Below are 10,624 nucleotides of genomic sequence, written 5' to 3'. Positions count from 1 at the left end.
GAAGGCTCTTTGGAGTCAAGGATTCTGAAGCTTCATCTGACATATTTTGGGCATGTTGCAAGGAGGGACTGGTCCTTGGAGAGAGACATCATGTTTGGCAGAGTGGAGGGGCGGCGAAGGAGAGGAAGACCTTTGATGAGATGGATTGATTCTGTGACTAGAGAGGTGGGAATAAGTGTGTTCGAGATGACTAGGTTGGCACAGGATAGAAGAGCGTATAGAGCTCTTGTATATAGGGTTGCTATGAGTTGCAAGTGACTCGATGACACATAACAACAACAACAACAACATCAACATAAACATTGACATATGAGATGAGATGGGCTAGCTTAAACAACTTTGAATCAGAAAATCACATGGTGTACTATGGTGGGAATGAAAAACGGAAGAAGAGTGGTGTTGCCTTCATAGTAAAAAAGTCAACTTCTATCTTGAAATACAATTATGATAGGAAATCCCATTAATACAACTATAATTCAAATATACGCTCCTACATCTAGGACCAAAAAGGAAGAATGAAAATTTTTACCAAGTCTTAGAGTCTGACAGTGATTGAACATGCAGTCAAGAAGCATTAAATGATAATTGGTGAGTAGAATGCATAAGTTGAAAATAATAAAGAAGGAATAGTAGTCAGAAAATATGGGCTTGATGATAGAAATGAGACTGGAAACAGAATGATCAAATTTTATATTTTCAGTGATTTATTTCTTGGAAGTACCTCTTTAAAAAAACACAAACAGTGACTGTACACCTGGATTCCACCTGATGGGCTTCATAGGAATCAGGTTGACTACAACTGTGGGAGGAATCATTAGAGAAAGTCAATATTAGCAGTCAAAACAAGGCCAGGGATGCACGTTGGGGCAGACCATCAATTCCTCATATGCAAGTTAAAATTGAGGCTGATGAAAATGAAAACAGGTCCACAAGAACCAAGATATGATCTTGAATCTATTCCATCTGAATTTCTGCCTGGTTGCTTTTTTTTTTTAAATAATTGTGTGTGTGTGTGTGTGTGGTCAAATCGGATCTGACTGGTACAGGAGGAGATTGCCCCTTCTTCTCCAGCAGAGCATCTGGTGGATTTGAACCGCACACCTCTGGGATTGCAGTGCAGCTTCTTGCTCCATCTGAATTTCAAAATCATCTTAAGGGTAGATTTGAAGCATTGAACACCACTTGATCAAAGACTAGATGAGTTGTGTTGTCTGAAAGTTGGACAATGAATAAAGATGATAGAAGAATAATTGATACTTTTGAATTGTGATACTGGTGAAAGGTATTGACTGTCCCACGAACTGCCAAAAGAATAAACAAATCTGTCTCAGAGGAAGTGAAACCCAGGCACTCCTTTGAGACAAGGACAGTGAAACCTCATCTCATGTACTTTGAAAAAGACATCATGGTGAGAGAGGCAAGCACAGGGTCAGAGAAAGAGAAGACCCTCAAGGATATGGGTTGTTATAGTGACTGCAACAGTGGGCCTGAGTGTGGGATGATGCAGCATGGGGCAGGGTTCAGCTCTGTTGTTCATAGGGCCTCTGTAAGTAGTGGTTGACTTGATGGCACCACCACCAACAGTAAATAAAAAACACATAGCCTCCAGAATCCAACTGCTCCAACCTGGAGACTCACCTTCAGGCAGGACCAAACAGAGTTTTAAATGCAAAGGTCTGCCCACCAGGTTCCGACTGCTTAAACAAGAGGCTCACAGCTGATTGCTAATGAAATCAGAAACAGCCAATCAGCTTACACTTGATGGTTAACAAAATTTAAAATGCCCGAACAGTTTACACCCAGCTTTCAAGTAAATCTAAACACTTACCCTCTAGACTCAAGCAAGACCCAACCGATTTTTAAATCATGGATGACCAAGAGAACAAACAGATAATGTCTTTGGGAGGGCGCAGCTGGAGTGCTCTTTGGAGGAAGGAATGGTGAGGCTTTGCCTCACATACTTTGGGCATCTTGCTAGGAGGTGGGGCTATTCCTTGGAGAGGGACGTGATACTGGGGAAAATGGAGGGTTGGTGAAAGAGAGGAAGACCCTTAACCAGGTGGATTGACAGAATGATGGCTGCATGAGCTCTTGTGTGTCAGGAAGTGTGAGAATAGTACTGGATACAACAGGATTCAGATCTTTTGTTCATAGGGTCTCTATGAGTCATACTCAACTTGATGGCAGCAAACAAAACAATGTCCCTTATTCTGTTCAACAACTTCTTCTTAGTCTATGTAAACCTATGCCTTTATTCAAGCCTTGGTTGACTTTTCCTTGAGGAGTTGGAGCTGGAGCTGGAGATGACCCTTTGCCACTAGACTGGGTGTGTGAGTTTATGTTCCTTGTTGGACATCTGCAGAATTTCGCCTGGTGAAGTCCTTGGTATCTCTGCAGGATAAATGCAAACATCATCTACACAAAACTTGAACACAAGGGTCCACAGCAGCATGATTCACAATAGCCAGCAGTGGAAACAATCCAGGTGCCTGCCAATGGGTGGACAGATGGATAACGAAATGTGGTGTGTCCACATCGTGGACATTATGCTCTTGTTAGGTGCCTGCTCACAGTGACCCACGTACATCAGAATGCAACACTGTCCAGTCCTGTGCCATATGCCCCATCATCATGGTGTTTGAGTGCACACTGCGGCCACTGTGTCCATCTATTCATTGAGAGTCTTCCTTTTTTTCACCGACTCTGTAAACTCGTGGTTCTTTTCCACAGACTGATCCCCTCCTGATAACACGCCCCAAGCACGTGAGACCAAGTCTCCCCACCTTCACCTGCAAGATGTATTCCAGCTGCATTTCTCCTGGCACAGACTTGTGTTGGCAGTTTGTGCAATGGGCCATACACTCCACCAACATCACAATTCAACAGCATAAGTTTTGCAGCCATAAAAAGAGATTGAAGTTCTTTGCAGGCAACGCGGTGCGATGGGCATCTCCCAGGACAACTGGCACAAGCGCCACAAGACTGGGGGCAAGAGAAAGCCCTACCACAAGAAGCGGAAGTATGAACTGGGACACCCGGCTGCCAACACTAAGATTGGGCCCCGCCGTATATACACAGTTCATGTGAGAGGAGGCAACAAGAAGTACCGTGCCCTAAGACTGGGTGTGAGGAACTTCTCCTGGGGCTCTGAATGTTGTCCTCGCAAAACAAGGATAATTGATGTTGTCTACAACGCCTCCAACAATGAGCTGGTCCAAACCAAGACCCTAGTGAAGAACTGCACTGTGTTTATTGACAGCACACTGTACCGCCAGTGGTACGAGTCCCACTATGCGCTACCCCTGGGTTGCAAGAAGGGGGCTAAGCTGACTCCTGAGGAGGAAGAGATTTTAAACAAAAAGCGATCAAAGAAAATTCCAGAAAAATACGATGAAAGGAAAAAGTAAGCAAAAATTAGCAGTCTTCTAGAGGAGCAGTTCCAACAGGGCAAGATTTTTGCATGTATCACTTCCAGGCCTGGCCAGTGTGGCCACGCAGAGGGCTATGTGCTAGAGGGAGAGGGGCTGGGATTCTATCTGAGGAAAATCAAGGCACTCGAAAGGCAAAGAAATCTCCTCCCTCCCCTTTTAGCACAGGTATTAAAGGTGTTTATTCTAAAAAAGCAAAGCAAAACAAACAAACAAAAACAGATTGAAGTTCTGAGTCATGTTCCATTCTGGATGAACCTTGAAAACACTACATTCTGTGAAAGAAGCAAGACACAAAAAGACAAATCAATGGAGACAGAAAGTGGATTAGTGGTTCCTCAAGGCCGGGGAAGAGGGGAAATGGGGAGTAGTGACTTTTTGTGGGTATAGGATTCCTTTATAGTGATGGCATGTTCCGAAACTAGACAGTGATAATCATCTCTGAAGATTGTTGTTGTTGGTGTTGTGGAGCCCAGCATGACTCACAGTGACACTGTGAACAACAGGCATGAACCCTGTCCTGTCCCATCCTCATCATCTCTGATATATTTGAGCTCATTGCTGCAGTTACTGTTGTGATCCATCTTGTTAAGGGTCTTCCTCTCTTTCGCTAACCCTCCATCTTTCCAAGCATGTGATCCTTTTCCAAGGAATAGCCTCTCATAGCAACATGCCCAAAATACGTGAGATGTATTTTCACTACTCTTGCCTCTAAGGAGCACTCAGGCTACATTTTTCTAAGGCTTATGTTTTGCCATACATTCAGTGCTCTTCTACAACACCACATCTCAACGGCATCATTTCTTCTGTCACTCTCAGATGCATAACAAGTGGTTGAAAAGATCTGAATCAAGCACACCTTAGTTGGGTTGTTATGTGCCATCAAGTCACCTGTGATTCACAGTGATCCTAGGCATAGTATCTCTGAACCCTGCCATATCCTGATCCAGTCTCACTGTCTCCAGCACACCTTCTCCCAGTTACTGTGTCAATACATCTCATCCAGATTTTTCCTCTTCTGCACTGTACCTCCACCCTTCCAAGCATGCTGTCCTTCTCCAAGGACTGGTCCCTCCTGGAAACATGCCCCAAAGTATGTGAGACAAAGCTTTAACATCTTTGCCTCCAAGAAGCAACTTGGTTTCACTCTCTCTAGGACAGACTTAGGTTGGGTTATTTAAGGTTGGGTTGCATAGTTTTGAGTTGGATTGGGATGAACTGACTTGAATTGTGATAGGTTGAGTTGATTTGAATTGGATTGGGTTGAGTTGAGTTGACTTGGATTGGGTTGGGTTAGGTTAAGTTGGGTTGTTTCAAGTTGAATTAGATTGAGTTGTCTTGGGTGGGACTGGACTAGACTGAGTTAAGTTCCATTAGACTGAGTTGGTTTGAATTTGACAGGGTTGACTTGACATGGGTTGGGTTGAGTTGATTAGGATTGGGTTCGATTAGGTTAGGTTGTGTTATTTTGAGTTGGATTGTCTTGAGTCGGACTACTCTGGACTGACTTGGATTGTGTTAGGTTGAGTTGGTTTGTGTTGACTTGGGTTGGGTTGGATTGACTTGGGTTGGGTTGGGTTGAGTTGATGTGGGTTGGGTTGGATTAGGTTTTGAATTGTATTGTCTTGAGTTAGTATAACTGGACTGGCTTGGATTGTGTTAGGTTGAGTTGGTTTGGGTTGACTTGAGTTGGGTTGGGTTGAGTTGATGTGGATTGGGTTGGATTAGGTTTGGTTGGGTTATTTTGAGTTGTATTGTCTTGAGTTGGTATAACTGGATTGGGTTAGATTGTGTTAGGTTGAATTGGCTTGGGTTGACTTGAGTTAGGTTGAGTTGAGTTGATGTGGGCTGGGTTGAGTTAGGTTCGGTTGGGTTGTTTTGAGTTGATGGTTTTGTCTGACTGGATGGTTTGTATTGTATTCAGTTGAGTTGATTTGAATTGGATTGGATTTGGTTTGATTTATCTTTCTTTCTGATACTTATTCCCAGCTGATTTATCACTAGAAAAGTCCAAGAGTAGGCACTATTCCTGGAATGGCTATTTGGCCTGTAGCCACAGTTGTCTTAGAAATTACTTACCCTTTAAAGAATCCATAACTGCCACCCAGCCAGATATATGCACACCCATGTTTATTGCGGCTTTGTTCACAATAGCAAAGAGTTGGAAACAACCCAAGTGCTCATCAACAAATGAATGGATAGAGAAGCTCTGGTATATTTACACAATGGAATACTATGCTGCATTGAAAAACAAGAAACTCATGAAATATTATACAAAATGGGTAATGAGGATATCATGCTCAGTGAAATATCTCAGTCACAAAAAGGCAAATACTGCATAATGCCACTGTTATAAAAGAGGACTGGCATAAGGGTTGAGGGGAGACTGAGAGATAAATTATGTATACTGCATTGAAACAGATGAGGGAGAGAACTGTTTGAAAGGGATATATGATTAGGTATTATTGTCATGACAGGGGTCCAGAATGAAGGCAGCATAATGGAGTGGACTTGGGGAGAGGGATTGTATAACAATGCAAGAATTTTGCTTTTATTTTTCAAAGAAAAGAGCGAATTGGGGGAGGAGGGGTGGGTGGGGATAAAAGTGCAACAATGAACGAATGGAAATCCAAAGTCTCTGTAAACTTTCATTAAAATTAATTTTTTTTAAAAAGAAATTACTTACCCCTGAAAAAGTGTTAACATGAGGATTAAGGAGCATTCAACTTCAGGGGTGGGCCAGGGCCTGCAGAAGTGTAAGGGCAGATGTAAAACCAGAGGTGTGCACAGAGTCAAACACTCAAAGTTGTCTACCCTCAGACCACAGAGCGGCGGATGAGAGTGGGCACACACTTCCTCAATGAACAACACAACATCCAAGGACCACTATGCCCTCAGAGCCCAAGCAGTACTTAATTGTATTTAATGCCAGAGCTCCTTTCTCTGGAGGAGAGGGTGTGTCCTCAGAGAGAGCAAACAAAAGGACAGTAACACACAACCAAAAAAACCCCAGAAACTTCCCTTGCTTGACTGCTGTGCAGGACCCAACTATAATAGAAGGGTGTTCAGGTCACCACATTGGGGTCCAGGGAAGGCAAACATTCCTGATGTGACTGTGTCCCACCTGAGTCTTCTCTGTGGCTGGGTTCCCAGTGACCCTCTCTGGATGGATGTCTCTCTCTCTCTCTCATCACTGTAGACGGCAATCATTTCAATTGGATGTGACCTGGATAAGAAGATTGTAGTTCACAAGTAAGTAAACTGGTACTGGGGGGAAGTGTGGGATATGTGGGTGGGATGGGATTGGGTGATGGTGTGTCAGTGTTGGAGGAGGGAGTATGGGGTGTGTAGGTGTGGTGGGATTGGATGAAGTATATATAGATGGGTGTCTGTGATTGGTCTGCTTACATTGCATATGCTCAGTAGTTCCATAATTAAAGGTTAAGTAATTAGTAATTTGAGGTGGAGTGTGTGGCGTGTTGATTGCCTCTCCTTCACTTATTCTGGTTAGAGTCACATTTATTGGCCTATTCCCCAATAGTGCATTCATTCTATTTCTTTCTTTTAGATCTGTTCTTTATTTTGATTAAAATCGCTCAAGTTTTGTTTCATTTTCAAACTCTTGCCTTAAAATTGAGAAAATGGCCTCCTGCTTCCATAGCTACACCAGAGAAAGATAAGAATCTGAGAATAGAGACATTGTAAGACTCACCCAGTTACCACACTTTTCCTTCAGGCAGCGTGCTGGGAGATGTGTAACCGCTGATCACATCCCTCTCCCTCCCTGGTCAGATAGTCAGGTGGGCCATCAGGTGGGCTTGGGACAGACATACCTTACGTCAGCAATCTCTGTGGGCAGCCACGAAGCAGAAGGTACCCTAACACCAAAGAGCTGTGACAAGTTACATCTCAGAAAACACTTAGGGGGGAGGGAAGGGGCAGGTGTGGACGAGGGTTGGAGGTTGATGAGCCTGGGGAGGAGAAAGCCCTCGTTGGTTCAGATTTTGTGAATTGGGTTGTGTTGTCTTAGACTGAGTTAAGTTGTACTGTCTTGGGTTGAGTTGACTTGACTTGGGTTACACTGACTTGTGTTGACTTGGGTACAGTTACAGCTGACACTAGGGTTGACTTGGGCTGAGAGACATTTGTGGCAGGCAATGAGCGACAAGGCCTGCCCCTACCCGTGTCAGAGTATGTGGGAGATTCACTTTGGGGGTCTACTATTAGGCTGCCACTCAAAGCCCCTCCCAAAAGGCCTGGCTAGCTTTGCTGTCCATAGTGCTGGGCCAGCGGAGGGTCTGCTGGGCTTCCCTGTCCTTGCCGCTCTGACTAGCAAGGGGCTCACTTTCCAGTTTTTGTGTAGTGGATTGAATTGTATCCCTGCAAAAATACATGCTGTAAATCCTTTATCCCTGCACCTATGGGAAGGAGCCCCTGGTGGCACCGTGGCTGAGCGTTGGGCTGCTACCAGCCACTCTGAGAGCCTCAGGTGTACCAGTCTGCTCCTGAAAAGGTGAGAGTCTGGGAAAGCCTGTGGGTCGGTGCCCTGGATTGACTTGGAAGCTAGAGGATTCTCTACCCCTCACGGTAACCTAACCTGAGAAGAGAGTTTTTGTTAGGTCTTCGCACTGAACATAAGGTCAAGGACTCAAAGAAGGGACTAGAGAAAGGAAGCTAAAGAAGCTTTACTAAGGGGTCTCCCTGATGGGATTCCTTGGTCTGCAGAGAGAGAAACAGGCAGAGGGACAGACCAGGGAAATACCCTGCCCTAAGGTGGATTGGCAAGGATTCTGAGGCTCTGTCTAACATACTTTGGAGAAGGACATCATGCTTGGGAGGGTGGAGGGACGGCACAGGAGAAGGCCCTCTATGAGGTGGATTGATTCAGTGACTGGGGTAATCGGGATGGGTGTGTCAGAGACCATGCTACATAACAACAACAAGGTGGATTAGGGCAGATTTTATAGTGGGGGTCTTTAGGGAGGGAAGGGAGGGGCACACCATACTAGTTGAGGATGTTCACGCCCTTTGTTGACATGTTGATATTCCTTGAATCCTTTGTTCTTCCTTTGACCTTGGTTCTGGCCTGACAGTTTTCTTTATTATGTTATTGAGGCCGTGTCAGAGTAGATTGTGTCATAAACCAATCACCTTTGAGATGTAAAAGTAGTTGTTGTTGTTGTTGTTATGTGCAACTCATAGCGACCCTATGTACAACATCCCTAAACTCTGCTCTGTCCTGTCTCTGACACTCCCATCCCGATTACCCCAATCACCGAATCAATCCACCTCATAGGGGGCCTTCCCCTTCTACGCTGTCCCTCCACCCTACCAAGCATGATTCTCCAAGGACCTGTCCCTCCTTGCAACATGTCCAAAGTATGTTAGATGGAGCCTTAGAATCTTTGCCTCCAAGGAACAGCCCGGTTTGACCCTTTCCAGGATGAATCTGTTTGTTTCTTGGCAGTCCATGGTACCCTCAATACTCTTCTCCAGCACCAAATCTCAAAGGCATCGATTCTTCTATCCTCCTTAGTCATTGTCCAACTCTCTGATGCATAACAAGTGATAGCAAAGACCATGGCCTGTATCAGATGCACCTTAGTCTCCAAAGAGACACCATTGCTCTTCAGTACCCTGGAGAGGTCCCTAACAGCAGACTTTCCCATCGCAATACGTCTTCTCATTTCCTGGCTGCTGTGCCGAGAGAGTTGACTGTGGAGCCGAGCAAACTGAAGCTGTGAACAATCTCAATCTCTTCACCATCCATCCTGATGCTGCCAATTGGTCCAGTGGTGAGAATCTTTGTCTTCTTGACATTGAGCCTCAATCCATATTGGAGGCTGCAGTCCTTGACCCTCTGCAGCAGGTGCTTCAGGTCCTCCTCAGTTTCAGCAAACAGGGTTGTATCATCTGCATATTGCAGATTGTTGATAGATCTTCCACCAATCTTGACCCCACATTTCTCCTCATAGAGTCCAGCCTTCTGGATAATCTGTTCTGCATACAGATTAAAAAGGTATGGAGACAGGACACATCCCTGGCGTACGCCCTTCCCAATTTTGAACCATGCAGTGTTTCCTTGCTCTGTTCTGACAACTGCCTCTTGGACCAAGTATAGGTTTCTCATTAGCACGATCAAGAGTTCTGGGATTCCCATTCTTCTCAGAGTCAGCCACACTTTGTTATGATCCACACAAACGCCTTTGCATAGTCAATAAAACAGAGATACGTAGAGTAGGAATAAAAGCAAGCAAGTTAGGGAGGCAGAGTTGGCGGGGAGATTTACATCTTCAAGGAACCAGCATCCAGATGCAGACGCTCCATCCAGGCGACTGCTCGTGGGCAGCTCCCCCTTGTGGTGTTAGTGGGACAGCACCGCCAGGGGACCAAGCGAGGACAGCCCCAAACTGGCTTCCCCGCCTCTCACAGTCTCTTGTTCACCCACAGTGACATCTCTTCCTGCTCCAAAGGCATTCAGAGCCCTGTGGCCCTGCAGGACAATTTCAGCTACATCATCGAGAGGTGAGCCTGGGGCACCCTGACCCCCCACAGGCATCATTCAGGGGGGAGTGTGCCCACAGAGAACTGAAAATGGCTTCAAAACTGCCACCTGGGCAAGGGAAGAATGATAAAGGGTGTCTGGAGGGTGCTGGGGGTGGGTACCTGATTCTCACTCCTGAGTGATCCCCAATCATGTGGCAGCTGGCACCTCAGCCACCTGTCGGGAGCTGTCCCTATCCACCGCAGCCAGGGTTCTCTGGAAAGATTGAATCAATGGAGGAGGGGGGGCAGTGTGTGATGTTGTCCTTAGGTGCATAAAGTCGCTCTGACTCACAGTGACCCTATCAACAACAGATCTGACCCTTGCCCGTCTTCAGTCTTCATCTTCTGTGTCCTGCTCAAGCCCATTGTGGTAATCACTGTGTTAATCTGTCTCTCACTGATGCACTTCCTCTTTCTCTCATCTTTTTCCTTTCCAAGCATAGTATCTCTCTCTAAGGACTGGAAACTCCAGACAACACGCCTTAAAGTAAGGAAGACAAAGTTTCACCACCCTCACCTCTAAGGGGCAACTCTGGTTGCACTTCCTTCAAGATGTTGTTGTTGTTGTTGTTATGTGCCCTCGAGTTGCCTGCGACTCGTAGTGACCCTATGCACAACAGCCCTAAACTCCGCTCTGTCCTGTGCCAATC

At 45.5% G+C, this 10,624-nt stretch overlaps 1 protein-coding gene across 1 annotated transcript in view; it reads left to right on the top strand.

The window, feature by feature from the left end:
• CATSPERD (catsper channel auxiliary subunit delta) overlaps positions 1-10,624 on the top strand; it is a 119,768-nt gene that overhangs the window by 92,063 nt on the left and 17,081 nt on the right. The window contains exons 16-17 of the mRNA XM_006896432.1: positions 6,628-6,680; positions 9,879-9,953. Coding sequence (XP_006896494.1) covers positions 6,628-6,680; positions 9,879-9,953 — 128 coding nt within the window. The remainder of the gene's footprint in view (positions 1-6,627; positions 6,681-9,878; positions 9,954-10,624) is intronic.

This window comes from Elephantulus edwardii, unplaced genomic scaffold (assembly GCF_000299155.1).
Source record: "Elephantulus edwardii isolate Elephantulus edwardi_28Jun2011 unplaced genomic scaffold, EleEdw1.0 scaffold00185, whole genome shotgun sequence".
In the NCBI taxonomy this organism is placed as follows: Eukaryota; Metazoa; Chordata; class Mammalia; order Macroscelidea; family Macroscelididae; genus Elephantulus; species Elephantulus edwardii.
This window is presented reverse-complemented; position numbering and strand designations above follow the sequence as displayed.